The sequence below is a fragment of the Acipenser ruthenus genome, chromosome 2, assembly GCF_902713425.1.
Source record: "Acipenser ruthenus chromosome 2, fAciRut3.2 maternal haplotype, whole genome shotgun sequence".
Lineage (NCBI taxonomy): Eukaryota > Metazoa > Chordata > Actinopteri > Acipenseriformes > Acipenseridae > Acipenser > Acipenser ruthenus.
The window spans coordinates 38,838,915-38,858,548 of NC_081190.1; the positions used below are offsets into that span (position 1 = coordinate 38,838,915).

Genomic DNA, 19,634 nt, shown 5'->3' on the forward strand with positions numbered 1-19,634 from the left:
AGTTCTACCTGCAACATGGGAACTAGTTTCAGCTATGGTACATTTGGCACATGGATTAGCATTTTCCACCGTTGGTTATGGTCTGCATCTTAATCAATCTGAAAAATAAATAGCTTTATTGTTTGAGAATTTTCATTTAGCTGAGTACTTCAATGTTCAGGTCTTGCAGGACGCAAAGCAACTTTTTTTGGCAACCGCGGAAACAACTACTGTACAGTCAGCACTTACATATCCGACCCTATAAAATTTTGACTTCAGTGACTGTTAAACGAGTGTGATGCATATCTGATTTTTTCATCTGATCTGAGTGTATGTAGGTGAGCACGTTGTAACCTGCCCCCTACCACTCAAACAACCCCTGTCCTGCACACACACACACACACGCACATACACATACGCACACACACACACACACACAAACACACACACACACACACACACACACACAAACAACACATTTCATATGGAAAGAAAACATATGACTTGGGTTTGAGGAACTTTACAGAGAGACGTTAATTCCTTCATTGAAATTTATTAGCGCATGAGTTGGGGGAATAACACAGCAGTAAAAGACAAAAACTTGTCTGTTTTTTAAGGGAAAAGAAAAAAGATACAATGTCAAAAAGGTTAAAGGGCTGTGTTTTAAAATAAGTAGGCTTCCATTTAGATGTACTGTCAACAGAAGTAGTATTTTAATTCAGAACAATATGATTCTGAAAATATCATTTGCCAAAAGAGACGACTGAACACGCGAACTGTAATACAGTACATACTTTTAAATCCGGTGCGTATTGTAGCAGTAAGTAAAATTCCCCATTAACGACCCAACAGCAGAATGAAATCAAAATGTTATCCATGCACAGAACTGCATAAAACATAAAAGGCAATGCAATTTAGCAAAATATACAAAAACAACACAGTTTCCAGAATTAAAACAGTATCCAAAGTCAGTCTTCAAAATTGCAGAATATAGTGCTCGATAAGGCCCTTAGGCCACAATACACTATTTTCATGCAATCGGATGCGATCGCTCTGGACAAGTATCCAATCAGTGAGCAAGGAGGAGTCACATGACAACATCTACGCTGACAGGAAAGAACTTGAACTTGACAGGAGAGAGCCGGAGAAGCAATTTCCTGCTCTGCTCCTGTACTCATAGTCATACACATGAAACTGTGGTAAACTGGTAAAAGTTTTCTATGAACGTATAAGTTTACAAGAATCTGGTCAATTTAAACATTTTAATAAAAAATAATGGAAGGGGAAATAAAACTACAAAGTAATCAATCAATTTAAGTAGCTAACCAAGAAAATGTTAGCAAATTAATTCAAAGGTACGAAAGGTGAGTTATTTGTGGGGTTTAATAAAGTGTATACGTGTTGAGTGTTTTAAACATAAAACTTAAACCCTCACAAATATTTCACTTTCATACTTCGGTAATGTTTAAAATAACAATGAAAATAATATGCCCATCAATTAATGAGACAATTTCTCCTGTTTACTAAGAATAATGGCCTATATATATATATATATATATATATATATATATATATATATATATATATATATATATATATATATATATATATACACACGCATACATCCGTTACAAAAAAATGTCGGATTGCACCGAAATGTCACAGTTCACTTGCAAAAGAAAATGCACAAAAGCAACTAAAGATCAGAGATTTTTAAAAAACGCATCACAATATCCAAAACTGTTTAATAATTAACTTTTAACTTTTATCATATATCCGAGTGCTGACTAGTTGTTTTCATATGCTGCCGGCACCCTCACATTTACCCTTTGACTGCTCTTTTGCATCCTACACTGGGAAGTGCATGGCCTTGGAACAGTTATAAAGATGTGTTTCTTCCACAATTTTGTGAAAGCCATGGGTTAATTTGTCTGACAGGAGTGAATTATACTGTTTGAAAATAATCAACTGTATTTATTTGTTGTTGCAAAACATAACTATTTTTATACATAACATGTACAATAAAAAACCCTTTCCTGTTCCATGAATTGAATGACAAAAGTGTACTGTAACCCAAAGGGAAAAATGCCAAAAAACAAACCAAAAAACAAAAACTGCAACTTATAACTCAAAAGAAAAACCAAAAACAAAAAAAAGCTTCTACAACACTGAAATGTGTAAACCTATTGTTTGAAAGTTCTAAGGATGTAACTTTACCGTTGTAGAGTATGTATGTGATTTTAATTTTGGACCTAGAGTGGTTATGTTTTATGGAGCTGAACCACGTACGGGTTATCGATTCGGTTCTGAAGTATCTACACATAAACTAAACATCACTAAGGGGTCAGCCTGTACCTCAAGCTTTACTTTGCTGTTTTGTTGTTGCTGTAAGCCTCCGAATGACCCTGGGGGTAGTGTCCTGGGATTACATAGAGAAGAACGAGGTTCACGTCTGGGCTGGGAATATGTGGCTTTCATAGTTAGGCTTCCAGGCCCATAGGGCTGGGAAGCCTTTTGTTACTGCTGTGATTCTTCTTCTTTTTCTTCTTCTTCTTCTTCTTCTTCTTCTTCTTCTTCTTCTTCTTCTTCTTCTTCTTTCCACCAAAACTTGCTTGAAAACTCACCAGATTCGGTAGGTTGGTAGATGCTTATGCGAAGATGGAAAATGCTAATAAACATATGTTGTGAGTCACATGATTTGGCCGCCATTTTTGATTGAAAAAAAACATTTTGCCTAAATGTAAAAATTTGTTTTCGATAACCACTTATTGCAGAGTGCTGAAAGTTGGTATAGTTGTTGAGGGATAGTCCAAGATTAACTGGTGTTTGTAAGAAGCTGATAGGTTGTGTGGTATGGTGGCCATGCTGCATGACGTCAAAATCACACGGTACAGAGGTCATAATCACAAACTACAAAGATTTTCTTCTCCCAAACTGCTAGTCCAATTGAAACAAACCCAATGTCACATATGATCGTAGTGTGGTTGTCTTTAAAGGGTGTTAAAGGGAAGATGCTACATTAAAAAACATGGCGGCCACATTGCATGACATCATCAACATACAAAACTGGCTTAAAAAAACTCTCTGAAACCGCTAGTCCGATTGAACCAAAAATTGGCACACGTTGAACACATATAGCAACCCATGTATGCTCTATCAAAAAATGTCATTGCCTGTGACCTTTGACCTCTCCTAAAGGTCAAATGTAAAACTGCCTTATAACTCATAATAGAGTGCACATAGGGTCATGGTTACTATGTAAAAATTCCATTCTGCACTATTTGCTAAAGTATATTTTGTATTAGTTAGGTTTTATCAGGGCTAAAGAAACTAAAAAGTATATATTGTAATTGCCATAAATTTAGTTAAGGGGAAACAGATACCAGTAGTTTATTTACAAATTCATATGATTAGGTTAAGGAAATAGTTAAATGTAAGCTATTCCAGGAGCATCCTGTACAATTGATGGTATTATTTACTTTAAAGTGAATACATTCTATGTACATCTTGAGGTGAGAGCTATTTGTTTATGCAGAGTTTGTCTGTAGATACTCCTTGAGTCTCAGATGTTCCTGGAGTCTTTCAGTAGGCAAATTGATAACCTGGTAGGACATGATCTCTGATGTCCTTTAGCAATGATCTGTTAGTTTGTTGATCACAAGATGAGCAAGAGCAATGATTTTATTGGGGGTGTGATATTGGGTGTCCAAGCTCTGTATTCAAGGCTGAAAATCTGCAATGACTTCTAGCTAATGAAAAACAATACATTAGGATATAGTTATTTGTAATATAACATAGTTATATATGCAATATTACAATTTTAAATTCTAAGGGGAAAGTTATAAGAAGTAGGCAAACAATTTCTAGTCCAATTTCAGTTTTGTCATCCTTTTAAACTGATACAGAAATAAATTATTGCATTTATTTTCACCCAGCCTCAGATGTGTAATCTGCCTGCAGTCTATAAACCACTTCCTGCGGGCTTGTCTGTTATATAGTTACAATACAATAGCAGCTGTTTTTTATCAAAAATACATTGGCAAAGCTATACAGATAAAAGCTTTATTCATCCAATACCTTTAACTGTTAGAAAACTGAATATTTGGAGGCAGGGGAATGCACTGTGGAGATGTGTTAGCATACATTTATATCTAGGTACAGTGTTCCCCCTTTATAACGCTGTAGTCGGGAGCCATAGTTAAGAGACTGTGCTGTTTGTGTTCTGCCTTATAACGAGAATACTAGTGTTAGTGTAATGGCATTATGGGGCAAATGGAAGCCATGACCATACCGCCTTATAACCTGTTCCGCAGTATAAAGGGCCGCCTTATAAAGTAGCATGCATGTTGAATCAGTGACGTCCCAGCTGCCCATGGTGGCACTACACCCCTCACCTTATTTATATATGCACATATATGTATACAGTATGTAAATGAGATAAAATCCAAGATAATAGCAGTAAATACTTTAATTTAGTCTGTTATACGCTGAGTTCACAGAAAGAGAAAGTAGACATATTTATACTTAATCTCTTAATTAAAATATTTAGAATTTCCTGTATTTGTTTTTGCCAATTCACAAACCTCATCTCATGCTCCTCTCTCTCTCTCTCTCTCTCTCTCTCTCTCTCTCTCTCCTCTCTCTCTCTCTCTCTCTCTCTCTCTCTCTCTCTCTCTCTCTCTCTCTCTCTCTCTCTCTCTCTCTCTCTCTCTCTCTCTCTCTCTCTCTCTCTCTCTCTCTCTCTCTCTGCCCAAACAGATGGATGTTGGTTTTTATCAGTGAGTCAACTTAAATATACACACAACTTCAAGTCAATGCACCACCACACGTCTGTACCTTAGATGTGTCTATAACCAAAAAAATGAAACCTTTAATATTAACCATTCTACTCATGGTTCAGCCATCTGTATTTGGACAAAGTGGATCAGGAGATGATGGTAAGTGCCATTGCCTATATATACTGGGGTATTTTGGTTTTTGTTTGGAGTCAGTTTATATTTATCATTTGTGTCTAATAATAAATGGTGTTGACATGGCTTGTAGTGGGCTCTGCTAGTGATAACAGGATGTATTTTCAGGTGTCGTGTATTTCATACCTTGAGTGTAACCAAAACGCCTAAATGTTTTTTGATTCACTTGAAGTTAGATATTAGATTTGCAATGGTTTAAAACAAGTTTTTTTAGAAAACACACCTACTGTAAATATTATGCTCATGATTTTGAAGCACAATTTTGTTGCATGCACAAGGGTGTTTGCATACATTTTTGGGGGCAAATTGGAAGTAAATAGCTAATCTAATAGTACCTACAGTAAATGTGTTGAGCTATTTAACTAGCAGTCTGGATTTTAACTGTGTGTTTAAGTTTGTACTTTCAGTTTTTGCTCTTAGTTTAGGTTACATTCCATGTGTTTTTTATTCTTCCTCATACACTGCATCTGTTCTGAGTTTCCTAATCACATGTACAAAATGTCAACCAAAAAGCATTTACCTAATATCTTAATTTAGTGTAAGAATATAGATATGTCAGCATCTTTGTGGAATAAGAGCCTTTGGAGTGATGAAGTAAGTATAACCTGGGTATGGTGGAACCCGTCCATTTTTACTTGTTACTGGAAATGTTTTATAGTCACTGTAGGGTAAGATGATGTGACTATTGTACCATAATCTTCGGTTACTATTAGGGGTCAGGTTGAACAAATGAATAGAAGCTAGACCATATAGACAATTATTTTTGTTTTGTTTTCTTATATTGTTGCTTTGGTTTTGTTTGTCTTTTGTTGTTGTTTTTTTTTAGTTTTTGGATATATATTTTTTAATTTACTTAATGTGTTATGCTCTGGTATTTTTGTAATAGTTCATGTTCTCAGCATCGTCATGTTGAATTTAATATCCTACATAAAAAATGATCATAAAAAAATAGCTAATATTACGGGTAGTTAATAGTACAGTTTAAAAAAAGGGGATGCAGTTTGAAGCTAATGTGCAAATAGTTCAACAGATGTAGGTCTGCATGAAAAAGAGGCTGATTCAGTTCATGCATTGTGGCCATATAAGCAGGATTGAACTCATTCTGAAACAAGGGTAGTATCAGTGCTGTTGCCGGTCTGAGTTGTCAGTCTGAGCCTCTGGCAATAGGTCCATTTAAAGTAACATCACATGTATGGCTGTAAACTAGCAGTACTGTTATGACTTTATAGTGAAAGCCTTTATCATTTTTTTTTAATACGTTCATAGGTTGCACATGCTTATGGTTTAAGTGGAAGTAAAATGTAATGGGGGGGGGGGGGGGGGGGGGGGGGGGGTCTACCTAACATGGCCCCAGAAACTGGTAAATGAGCAGAAAGGTTCTGGCACAATAAACGTTTCTATATTTTGCTTGCGTAACAGTGCCATCTCAGATGACACCCTTTTGCATAGCTGTAGCTGTAGTAGAATGAGTTCAGCGATCACGTGATGATAATGGAAACCAGTGACCAGTGAAGAGACCATGGGCAGCACCAGTGGTACTGTTAAGGAAGGTGGAGGTTTAATATTAAGGGTATTAGTGGAATGAAGAATGCAGCTACACTTTATGGCATCAACACTACACCTTTTCAAGGATTAACAATTTTCTCACTCTTGACCCAGCCAGTGGGTAGTGGAAGTGAAAAAAAGAATACCAACAAGCCTTAAAGCTCATACAGAGACTGATTTCAACTGATTATTGGTAGTTTAAACAATACATTTTTTGGGTTGCCCGATATGCATAATAATAATACAAATCGGAGCATCTGTACCACAGACAACAAATGAAATCAGGAAGTCATTGACCACTGCACCACAGTGTGACAGAGAAAGAATTAATTTTGGTTATAAATCTCCCTCCCGACCTGTGAGGGCGCTGTGTAAAGGGAACAGTGTGCCCCGGACTGGATGGTTTGGCATTCATTCCAGGGTCAGTCGGACATCCAGGAAGGGGGCGGAGCCACAGTACACCAAGTCATCACCGCAGACGGGTGGCAATGTGGCAATCGCGGATTGGAGGAAAAGTGATTGCAATCGCTAACCAAAGGGCCGTGGCTGAAGGTACAAAAGGGAATGTGGCCTAGCGAACTGCTCCTTTGTTATGATTGCAAGAGAACTGCTGAAGGACTGTGATAAAACTGTGAGTGTTTATTGTTTGTTTGTTTTGTTGTACTAATTGTACTCGTTTGTTCTTGTTAGACGGCTAACACGTACCGGGAGCTGTCACTAAACACCAGCACCAACCCAGACAGCACTACACTACTGTTCACTAATAAACTGTATTTCACCACTTGCACGTTAGCACTCACTCTGGACTTGTGATGGCGTTTGTGTTCTGTGTGTGTTTATACGGTGTTTATTATTTCCGGTTTGGTGTGTCCGTGGTTCTGCAGGAAGAGGGCAGCAGTCTCGCTAGATCCACCTGTCAGTCATGGCGATGACACAGAGAGGTGGGGAAGAGGGTGTGTTGGCTTCCCTCTCTCTGAGTGGCTGAGAGGCGGGCCTTGGGGGATTGCTTGGCCCATAAGAACTGTGCTTGGTTGTGCATTCGGGTGGCCGGAGAGAGGATACCCAGTGACGCTGGCGGAAGGCGTCAGTGTAGACAAAGAATAGGCAAGCACGGCTGAGTGAGATAGCCTGCCTTAAAAGAAACTAAAAAATAAAATAAATAATTAAGTACCCGAGAGGACGTGTGTAGTTGTACGGGGAACTCTGGCCACCCCAGTGCATAGGAATGTGCGTATGTCGGAGGCTCGTACTGACAGGCTTAGTGGCAGTGGGGGCACTGCGTAAGCAGCACTTTTGTTTTGTAGTTTTATTACTGTGTTTTATTTTCCCTTTTTCTTTTGCCTTTTGTTTTCCTTATTATTTTTGAGCACTTGTATGTGCACTGGACTGTATACCAGCATTGGTAAACCCGTGGTCCTGTTTACTGTTGCCAGTATTCAGGCCACGGACAACAGCGCCCTCTGCTGGTAAAAATAAATCAGTGCGCCTGAGCGGCGTTACAAATAAAACTTCTGTCTCCCGTGTGTGTCAGTGAATTGCCTACCACCCTTCCAGGGCTGAACCCCAAGGTTTCACTGTGCAATACGCATTGCTGTGTATTGCCCGGGATTATTATTTACAGTCGCTAAACAACCTGGATTATAAAAATAAAGAATTGTTTGGACCATGAACTTTGTTGTCTGTCATCTGTTTAAGCACTGCATCACATCTACACCTGCACACTGCAAACCACTTTGCCACACGTGGTGTTAGCAGTGGGATGGACCACATAACACTATCCGCGCTGCTGGAGGTGCTGGACCAAAGATGGGAGAGGAGGAGAGAGGAGAGGTACCCAGCGCTGATCGAAAGAGTGGGAATAGTGTTACAGCCAAGCGCACCAACAGGACCCGTGATGACGGCCCCAAAGGCAAGGGCGCAGAAAATGACAGCGGAGGATGACCCGGAAGCATGCCTGGTCACGTTTGAGAGACTGGCTACCACCGCATTATGGCCTCGGGAGTTCTGGGCAAGCCTGTTAGGACCCTGCTTGATCGGGGAAGGCCAGGCAACTTAGCAGGCCATGACGGACACCGAAGCCATCGAGTATGACCTAGTAAACCTGGCCATTCTCTGACGCCTGAACATCACAGGGGAAACACACCGATGCGCTTCAGGGAGTACCACAGGATACCCGCCCCAGGGTGGTTGCCCAACGTTTGTGCGACCACATGGTACAGAAGTCGGGGGTACAGATGGGTGAGGCAATGGTCACCGACCAGTTTTGACATGTGGTTGGCGCCGAAACACAAGCGTGGATACAGCGCCACAACCCTGCCACCCTGGAAGAGGCGGTAAAACTGGCGGAGGACTTCGGGGTCTCCCTGATCTCCTCCAAGACCAGCCTACTGATTTCTCCCTCTCCACGGAACAGCAGAGGATCGGCTCCCTCCTCTACTCCACTTCCACCGGGGACAGGACCGAGACCTCCCAGAACCCAGCCCCCAGTGGGCGACCTTAGCTCCCCACCATGGAGGCAAAGGTTAGCCCCCAGCTGGGGAAGATACACTGCCCCTGCCCTGCTGCTTTTTCAACAGCGGGACAAATATGTAGCCCCAGTTCCTTCTGCCCCACCTGTCTGTTTTATATTCCATCAATCTGGACACATCGCCCGGTTATGCCCATCAGCAATGGAGTGTGACGTGGCAACGTGCTATTTGGCACAGAAAAAGGAAAGAGATGGGGAAATGGTCTGGAGGGGCCTTGTATTGTTGATGTGGTTATAGGGAAAGTGAAAACCCACGCATTAGTGGACACAGGATGCGAGCAGACCTTAATTCGGACAGCTCTCTTGGGTGTTGTGTCATGGCAGCCACAAGGTCAGGTGGCTATCTCCTGCATCCATGGAGACACAGTGATATACCTCATTCTAAAAGTATACAGATAAACAGATACAGAATAAACAGGGACAGATAAAACACCACCTGGTAGTAGGGGTGGCGGAAAGGCTACCACTGATTCTGGAACGAGACTGGCCAAACTATAAAGAATTGGTGAAATTAATGGCAGTCTCGGCCAGAGACATAAACGTGGCAGAAAATAGGAAATGGGAAATGATTGGTGATATTTTCCCCTTACAAGCTGAATTGTTTTCCCCCATTTTTCGTCTTAGAAAAACAAAAAAAGAGAGACGGATCGAGAAATGAGAGCATCAATGAGACGAGGTTGGGGTGTGGTGGGAGAAAGCTTGGCTGGTATCAGAGTCGGTACGCAGTGTGACCGAGAGGGCGAGGTTAGTGGGCCATCCAGAGCAGATGTTACTCTGGCCCCTCTCAATATACCGGACATGAAGCACAGACCTAGTGTGGGGCCAAAACAACGACCCCACACTTCTGCATGCCGACAGCCTTGCGGCATCCTCAATCTGTTGAGGGAGGGGTGGGAGGAGCACAAAGGCTCGTCCAAAAATGTAGTGCAGCATGTGCTCCTACTCCGAGATTACCTGGATTTGGTCGGTCGTTTTGCCCAGGACAATCTAAAATCGTCTCAGCAATGGCAGCAGCAACAGTACAACCAAAATGCACATATTCAAACTTTTCAGCCAGAAGACAAAGTACTGTTGCTTCTTCCCACGTCATAATCAAAACTGTGTGCTAAACGGCAGGGGCCATATGAGGTGATTTGGGCTGTAGTAAAGGTAAACTATGAAATTAAGCTGCCCAATTGCCGTAATGAACGCGAAATGTATCGTATCATACCAAGCCCTGGCAGGCAAGGGAGGCCTTATTTATAGCCCCAGGCGAAGTAGTGGATGATTTAGGACTCTGTATTGAAGCTCCTAGCACCAGAGACATTCCAATGGGGGAACAGTTACTTCCAGACAAGAGAACTGCGTAAGTTAATTGAGGATTTCAATGATGTTTTTTTCTGACTTGCCTGGTAGAAATAACCTTGTCGAATATGCTATTATCACTCCCCCAGGTATCATGGTTCGAGAAAGACCTTACCGGATCCCAGAAAGTCGATGGGGGTGGCGTTCGCAAAAACGAACTTGGGGTGATTGAGCCTTCCAGGAGCGAGTGGTGCAGTCCGATTGTGATAGTCGCCAAAAAGGACGGCACCAACTGCTTCTGCGTTGATTTACACAAGGTAAACGCTTTTGCCAAGTTCGATGCCTATCCCATGCCGCGGGTTGACGAGCTCCTCGACAGACTGGGAATGGCGAGGTTCATCTCGACTTTGGACCTGATGAAGGGATACTGGCAGATCCCATTAACTCGCAGCTCCAGAGAGAAAACTGCATTTTCTAGTCCTGATGGTCTGTTCCATTTCATATCCATGCCGGTTGGGCTACATGGTGCGCACGCTGCCTTTCAGAGACTGATGGACCAGGTCTTACGCCCACATCGTGAGTATGCAGCAGCGTATATTGACGATGTGGTTATCTACAGCTCCACCTGGCAAGAGCATCTGGCTAAGATCACGGCCGTCCTACAGTCTCTAAGGGTAGCCCGGCTGACAGCCAACTTGAGTAAATGTGTATTTGCCAAAGTAGAGACTCAATATTTGGGATTTATTATGGGAAATGGGTGGGTGAAACCCATAGCCACCAAAGTTCAGGCTTTAATGAACGCGGCAATCCCCAAAACCAAGTCCCAGGTGAAGTCTCTATTGGGGTTGGCCGGTTATTACCAAAGATTTATGTATGCCACAGTGGTCAACCCCTAAGTAAACCTCACTAGAAAGTGTGCACCAAATTTAATTAAATGGTCATGAGAATGTCAGGGGGCATTTGATACTATTAAGCAGAGACTTTGCCAGGCTCCTACCCTTATTACACCAGAGTTTAACAAAGGATTCATCCTCCACACCGACGCTCCAGATATTGGTCTGGGGGCGGTCTTGTTCCAAAAGGTAGATGGAGTAGAACACCCCATCCTGTACCTCAGTAAAAAGATGCTCCCATCCAGGAAGGGGACAGAGCCACAGTACACCAAGTCATCGCCCCAGATGGGAGGCGATGTGGCAATCGCGGATTGGAGGAAAAGAAATTGCACTCGCTAACCAAGGGGGCGTGGCTGAAGGTACAAAAGGGGATGTGGCCGAGCGAACTGCTCCTTTGTTATGGTTATGAGAGAACCGCTGAAAGACTGTAAAACAACCGTGAGTGTTTGTTTGTTTTGTCGTACTAATTGTAAATGTTTGTTCTTGTTAGACGGCTAACACGTATCGGGAGCTGTCGCTAAAGGCCAGCACCAACCCAGACAACACTTCACCACTGTACACTAATAAATTGTATTTCACCACTTGCACGTTAGCATTCACTCTGGACTTGTGATCGTGTTTGTGTTCTGTGTGTGTTTATACTATGTTGATTATTTTGGGACTGAAAATTGAGGTTTCACTGTTGCCAGGGATTATTATTTACGGTCGCCAAACGACCCGGATTATGAAAACAAATAAAGGATTGTTTGGACCGTGAACTTTGTTGTCTTTCATCTGTTTAAGCACTGCATTACATCTACACCTGCGCACTGCAAACCACTTTGCCTCACACAGGTATTAATTTATTTCTCTGCAGAGGATTGTGACAACACAGTATCACAAGTACAGAAGGCAGGTAGTAGTGATATGGGGGGTTTTCACCCAGCACTGAAAGTGAGTCCTCCTTCTAATAAATACGACCACACCATGATTAATTAATGTAGAACATTGGATTGTATTTTGCTATTTTGAAGAGACCATGGATGAGGCAATTGAACCGATGGAGTGTTTGTCCCACCTGAGTCGGCAGCTGGAACAGTCCCTGGTGTGTAATTTCAACAGAGACATAAGTTACAACATGACAGTGCAAGTATGGTAAGTTTACAATAGTTTTTTTACAGTTTGATGTCAGTAATACATGTCATACAGTAAATAATTCATGCTTTTAACAAACTGGTTTAATTTTTGTATAAGGCTTACTCCATAGATAGCCTATCAACACATCCCACTTTCTATCAAATCTGTTGTTCATCACTTAAAGCATACTGATGTTTAGTTCATGCTCATCACTTGCTAAATCAAGAAGTTTCAAATCCACTGATAATAGTTACACACAAACTGTAACCACAAAATACAAACTATTTTCTTTCAGATAGCTTACATGATCAGTGTACAAATCAAGGGATTCAATAAAAACAGAATAGGAAGCAGCAGCTATCCATTATGCACCCTCATATTGTAGCTATGCAGCAAGCATAAAACATATTCAAACCACATGAGACTGAGGGACAGGGTGTGTGAAAGAGATTGAAGTAGATGCAACAATTAATTATTGATTACAAAAGTAATTTACCTCTTGGGTGATGTAATGTAGTTGTAGACTATTTAAAACCATTTAAATAAATAATCCCCTAACAAAATAATAATATGATTATTTTTTCAACTGTGGACTGTTATCTGTTTGCATTTACATTTGCTTAAAAAAAAAAAATCCTTAATTGTATTTATATTCCAACAGCGGTGAATATGTTAATTTTAAAGGCTGCATGAACATGACAATGGATGACCATGACAACAGATACGTACTAAACACAAAAGAATTTTTAGCTGTCGAGAAATATGAAATTCACACCTTCACCACCTCAAACCGATACATCTCTCAAGTAATAGACTTGAGACTTATTAGTAAGTATTCATTTGTAACATACTTACCATGAATGTGATCCAGAAAACGAGTTTAGTGTTTGCATCTATTAAAAGAAAGCATGGGTCCTTATGAAGGCTGGTTTTAGCCCTGTGTAGTGGCAGTGGCTTGTGGTCACTTTACTTTCGACCTGAGCTGCTTCTCAGTTCTCGTTGTTAACCATCGACATGAATAGCAAAGGATACAAGTCAAAGTGTTCCTATGTAAGTAAGTGCTAGCTCTATCGTATGAACATTCACAGCACAGTAGTAAGCTTCCCTGTTTTCACTGAAAAGCCTAGTAGTAAAAGCTAACCATTAAAGACTTTGTTTATGCTATAATAAATTGTTTAATTACAACACACAATTACTCCATGCAAAGACAAACCTTTTGCTAAATACTGTTTCTTATTTTTTTTAGTTAAACCAATGGCACCTTACAATGTGAATGCTTCTTATTCAGAAAAACACCATGCATCTTACATAACATTTGACACGCCATATTCTGCATTACCGTCAAAAGATTACTTGACAGAAAAACTTGTCCATTCTGTTGCCTTCAGAATTCAGAACAATGGACAATGGGAGGTACGTATGTTACTTTTCTGTTATGTTTTGTGTTTGGTAATTAATCTTAAAAAGTCATCTTTCTTTTGTAATTCATTTAAAAATGCATTTTTTAAACTTATAGTAAGAAACCTCTGTTTAAATGTTGACACAGTTGCTATTATTTATATAAGGAATATTTAAAAGCATCAATGACTTTACACATTCTATCAAACATAGTGAAGTTGCCCAATATGCCAAAGTCTTCATCTAGTAGCCCAAATATTTGTCCACTTTACTTTGTTTGGTTTTTACATTAAAATTATCAGAAGCATGGTGGTGTGCTGTAGAGCACAGTACTATTATGGGCTGTAGATGTGCCTATTTTTCTTCATGATAAATCGAGATAATTAAGTCGCAAATCCTGAATCATGACACAAATTACTCCTTTTACAGTTGCTTTTGTAATAGGGTGAAATGTTCCAGAAAGTAAGAGAATACAATTAGATGCAATGTATTTACATTAAAATAGCATGAGTCTAAAAGCATACCAGTTTTGTTTAGTTGTTATGCCATGAGCAGGAAAATACAGTGAATGTCTCCTAACCTATCCACGAGAACAGCAGGTGTCATCTTATCTTGTGCTCACATGATATAGGGGCTGATGTAAGAAGCTGCAAAACACCCATAACGCGGCCAAAATCTGCACTGCACGAGTAAACCTTGTTTAGCGACCGAAAAAAAACTTTGCCCCTCCTCGTACAAGGTGCAAACCATTGAAGAAGCGAAAACTTTCCTTTTCTTTTTCTTGCGCCAAGAGGACTTGGCTGCCCTTCCTCTGACATTTTTTTGTTTGGCTTGATTTTCATGCTCCACAAATCTCATACAGCGCACAGGCAGCACTCATTGCAACCGTCTTTATCATGATTGCAGCTCATTATTTGTGCGTGTTGAGTAATTTGCATTGCTCTTAAGTTTACATAGGCCACAGTGCAAAATAATTGCCTGGCTGCTAGGCAATTTGGATTATGCAGCCGCAATTGTTTGCACTACGTCTATACTTACATCAGCTCCATTATGTCGTGCGCCCTAAAGACTAACCTTCTATTTGAATTCACATCATATCCCTTTAGGAGTCTGTAACATAGTAATCACCTACAAGCTTTTACATTTTTAACTGCAATTTTCACAAGAATCGACATAAGGATCTTAGGAAATAATTATTCAGAATAGTTGTGTTTGTGTTTTCCGTTAGGCTATCTGTCTGGCACGAATATGTTTGATGCATGTTAGTACTGTTTATCTGTAGTCTTTATTATAGTATATTTATGTGGTACAATATTTCAAAGTGTACTTTTTTAATGCTTGTCTTTACTTTAATTATTTATAGTAGTAGACTAGTTTTTTGTGTTTGAATGTTAAACATGAATGCAATATATATATATTGTTTTGCCAGACAGTCGGTTTTGTTTGCGGGCAACCACTGACCTGCCTTGCACTTGTCTGTGGGACAATCAGAAAAAAATAATTTCAAATCTAATCCTATTTTTCATCCTTTGCTTTTTAGTATCAAAACATAACATACCAGCCCCTCAAGATTGAAGGGAAGTATCTAAAACCTGACTTCACTTATGAAGTTAAGTGTCGCTCTATCCCTAATGGGGACTATTTTAAAGGCTATTGGAGTGACTGGAGCAATGTGGCAACTTTTAAAACTCCTGCAGTACATAAAAGTAAGTATATATGTCTTTTAAGTATTTGGCATGGCCATCTTCCCTATATTTGGCAGAGTAAAACATTTTCTGGGAATGGAGCTAACCATGTTTTGTCTGACAACATACCTGAAGCATATAATAGTGTAAATGGCTGACACGGAGGTCAATAAAAATAAAATATTACTACACATTTTTGCAGATTTTATTTAAAATTAAAGTTATGAAGCAGTTTCTAAATATAACACAAACTGTGTCAAAGCCTGTCGTACATTTGTACACGTGCAATGCAATGCTAGCAAATGATCTGTATGGTATTTTTGATTGTGTACGCCTTCACACATATACAGTGGCTCTCTTTGACTGGGCCAGTCCAGGACATTGACCTTTTTGCTCCAGGATTTCTCTGCTGCATCCATTTTGCCCTCTATCTTCACAAGCTTTCCAGGCCCTGATGCAGAGAAGCATCCCCATAGCATGATGCTGCCACCACCATGCTTCACGGTAGGGATGGTGTTCTCAGGATGATGTGCGGTGTTAGGCTTGCGCCAAACATAGCGCTTAGCGTTGAGGCCAAAAAGCTATATTTTGGTATCACCAGACCATAGAATCTTCTTCCACTTGGTCTCCCACATGCCTTCTGGCAAACTCTAGCCGAGATTTGATGTGAGTTTTTTTCAACAATGGCTTTCTTTTTGCCACTCTCCCATAAAGGCCAGTTTTGTGAAGCACCCGGGCTATTGTTGCCGTATGCACAGTGTCTCCCAGCTCAGCCGTGGAAGACTGTAACGCCTTTAGAGTTGCCATAGGCCTCTTGGTGGCCTCTGTGACTAGTGCCCTTCTCGCCCGGATACTCAGTTTTTGAGGACGGCCCGTTCTAGACAGATTCACAGTTGTGCCATATTCTCTTCATTTTTTAATAATGGACTTTACTGTGCTCCGGGGGATATTCAATGCCTTGGAAATGTTCTTATATCCTACCCCTGATTGGTGCTTTTGAAGAACCTTATTCCGGATTTGCTTTGAATGTTCCTTCATCTTCATGATGTAGTTTTTGTTAGGAAATGTACTAACCAACTGTGGGACCTCCCAGAGACAGGTGTATTTAACCTGAAATCATGTGAAACACCTTAATTGCACACAGGTGGACTCCATTCAACTAATTATGTGACTTCTAAAGACAATTGGTTGCACCAGAGCTTATTTAGGTGTGTCATAGCAAAGGGGGTGAATACTTATGCAATCAATTATTTTCTGTTTTATATTTGTAATTAATTTAGAGTAATTTGTAGATTTTATTTTTCACTTTGACATTATGGACTTTTTTTTGTGTTGATCAGTGGCAAAAACTCCTAATTAAATCCATTTTGATTCCATGTTGTAACACAATAAAATGTGGACAAGTCCAAGGGGGGTGAATACTTTTGAGAGCCACTGTACAATTATTGTGACCTCTGGACTTTGTGTGAAAGATTTATTGCAGCTGACATGGAATAACCCATAAGCAATAATTAACAGTAATTCAATAAGAAAGAGAGCACCATATGGGAGGCTAAAAAAGTCTATTTTTTTAAATAACAGAGCAGACTGGAGTTCTTCATAGAAACATCATCTTAAAACCTGTTAACTGCAATTTGTCAGAAAATCCAGTAATAGGCGGACACATCTAGTTACAATAGGAAATCAAATGAGTTGAGTAAAACATACCTTCAGTTTAAATTAAAGCCTTCACGTATTTCTATATAATTATTCGATTAAACATATAATCTAAGCAGAATACACAAATGAAGTAGTTGACAGATATTAATTAAGTTTCAGTGAGGCAGCTCAAAACAGTTTGCCAGCCTAATTTTGCATTTGTTAAAATAAGAGACGAGGTATATAAAGGTGTTTACAGTATACTTGCTTAATCACGGACCATGATCTAAAAATATATGGCAAGTTCAGTACCATGTCTGAGTCATCTGAAACCACATTTCCATCTTGCCAACAGCTTAATACATATTACCACAAACATTGGGCAGTCAATGTGGTCAAATTTGTTTACAGGAAATGCACTTTGTCAGAGTAGAAATTAGTATACTAAATATTTCACAGAAACATACTTGCAAGACCTCAAGAGACCCTCCAAATGTACTATTTTTTCACCCCTGGCAAATAATCTTGACTCACAGTCAGTAGTTAATATTTCATGCTGAATATTAACTGGGTGGGCCAACTGCTCAATTTGAAAGGGGGTTTGAGGGAACTAAATAACACTTAACAAAAGGCTCTGTTAAATAATAATAATAATAATAATAATAATAATAATAATAATAATAATAATAATAATAATAATAATAATAATAATAATATGATCAAGTAAAATTATTTGTTATACGTTACCAACCGTTGTTCAGCATAACTTTTCATTCTCTTCTTTTCACAGATCCTGATAAATCTGTATTACTTTATACACTCAGCCCTGCCATCTTAATTCTGCTGCTCATCATCTTTGCAATTGCTTTTGTGCGCTGGAAGGAAAAGTAGGTTTCCCAAATATATACACATTTTAATGCATATATTTACTGGGTGTACATGTACTGTTTTAAATGGGTATTACTCTTTGTAATGAAAAAAATAAATACTGTTTCTATTTCAGTATAGTATTGTGTCTTTGGCCAAGTATTCCAAACCCCAAAAATACTTTGGAGCAAATGTACAAGAAGCAAGGTCGGGTCAGTGCAGTTTTCTTTTCTAGTTTATGTTTGAAATCCAAGGAACCATAACATTGCATTAAACTGTTTGGATGTAATTTTATAAAAAAAAAAAAAAAAAAAAATTATAATACTGGCTTTGTTGTCACCAGACTGAAAAAATGAAATCACTACAACTAACTTTGCTCACTTGTGGGGCATTCCTGGCCAGAAAAAAATAACCACCATAACACATTTTGTTCAAATCTAGGGTCATAATGCAAGCTTCAACCCGGAGACATTCGGAGACCACAATATTCACATGGTTAATGGAATGGAAGAAAAGGTTATCGGTGAATGCCTGCTTTTCCCTTCTCCTGCTGACCCACCGGACACACAAGAGAGGAGTCAGGCGAGTTTGCATCTGAAAAACGAATTGCCAAATGTGGTGGTGTCCCAGGCCCAGGACCAATGGCTCCTGAGTGAAAGATGCAATGAAGATGGTGCTGACCCTCAGGCTACCTCAGATATAGAAGGCTGCTCTCCTGGGATTACAACCTCAGGAAGTAACCCCTCAAACAATGAGCCTGCACGTGACAGTGTGTGTGCTTTAAACCCTCAGGTGGGTTTTCAAGTGGGTCAGGCAACTAGACGAGATGAGGCATATGTCACAATGTCCAATTTTTATAAAACGCAATGAATTGTACCCACATGTAACATTTACTAATGCATCCACACGTAGGCATCTCCCAAGACTCAAATCAAGGAGTCAAAGGACCAACTCTTTTTGGAGTAATTTTCATATTATGGGCTATTTTTTATTACTCTATCTACAGTAATTTAATTAAGTTTCTTTGTGGTGTATATTAGCACAGTACATCAAGTAGCAATATAAAATTGACCATGGTTGTTGGCTATGGCTTACACTAACTGCAAAAGCATGTTTTTAATATTGTAAATCAAGGCATTATATAGTCACAATCCATTGCTGGTCAGTCAAAGGATTAAGTGATGTGTATTTAACTTTTTGCAATTTTAGCTAATTACATATAGTAAATGTAAGTTTTTTTTTTTTTTTTTTTTACTGTCTAAATGTGTATTAATAGTACAATGATTAGTAATAGCAAGTAGAATATTATTTTAACATGATTCATTCAAAGTGCATTGGCTGCTAATGGTCTTACAGAGTTAAAATCGTTCTGCTTTTTTATTTTGCAGTAAAAGTTTTATGAATTAAGAACAAGATTCTCAAACAATCCTGCAGTATACCTCAGAATCTCCATGGGTTTAATAAACTAGCATAATAATCTCAAGAGTTGTGTTTTATTTCTCTGCTGTCTTCATCTAATAGGTTGTCAAAGTCTTTATAGAATAATCACTCTCTTTTTGTTTATCTTACATTTTTAAACAATTTGAATACATTTACTATAAAATGAACCTGCGCACTTGATAGAAAAGCAAGAAGACGCTCTTCCATTGTCTGCAACATTAGATGCAGCCAGAGTTCTGCTTCTTGTCCTGACTTGAAAGTGCAGCTTATCTTTACTGACTTCACTTAAAAA

General features: G+C 39.4%; 1 protein-coding gene across 3 annotated transcripts; it reads left to right on the forward strand.

Moving 5' to 3' along the window:
* The first annotated feature begins 4,715 nt into the window (after positions 1–4,715).
* On the forward strand, positions 4,716–19,385 carry il7r (interleukin 7 receptor). Of its 3 annotated transcripts, none has more exons than XM_034014596.3 (8): positions 4,717–4,916; positions 12,212–12,332; positions 12,976–13,142; positions 13,561–13,727; positions 15,253–15,418; positions 17,826–17,922; positions 18,039–18,114; positions 18,344–19,385. In XM_034014596.3, exons 1-8 carry the CDS (start codon positions 4,841–4,843, stop codon positions 18,770–18,772), a joined length of 1,299 nt encoding a protein of 432 aa, XP_033870487.1. In that variant the 5' UTR covers positions 4,717–4,840; the 3' UTR covers positions 18,773–19,385. The 3 variants fall into 3 exon arrangements, with proteins under 3 accessions (XP_058851653.1, XP_033870487.1, XP_033870488.1); XM_034014597.3 differs by lacking the exon at positions 4,717–4,916 and adding an exon at positions 6,325–7,125; XM_058995670.1 differs by lacking the exon at positions 18,039–18,114 and having other exon boundaries at positions 4,716–4,916; positions 18,344–18,632.
* Positions 19,386–19,634: the final 249 nt, after the last annotated feature.

Excerpts from the sequence above, each read along its gene's own strand:
- il7r (XM_034014596.3), top strand. The coding sequence starts at position 4,841 with ATGAAACCTTTAATATTAACCATTCTACTCATGGTTCAGCCATCTGTA. Across the intron at positions 13,728-15,252 it reads AGAACAATGGACAATGGGAG|TATCAAAACATAACATACCA; the intron begins GTACGTATGTTA and ends TTTGCTTTTTAG. Across the intron at positions 15,419-17,825 it reads AACTCCTGCAGTACATAAAA|ATCCTGATAAATCTGTATTA; the intron begins GTAAGTATATAT and ends TTCTTTTCACAG.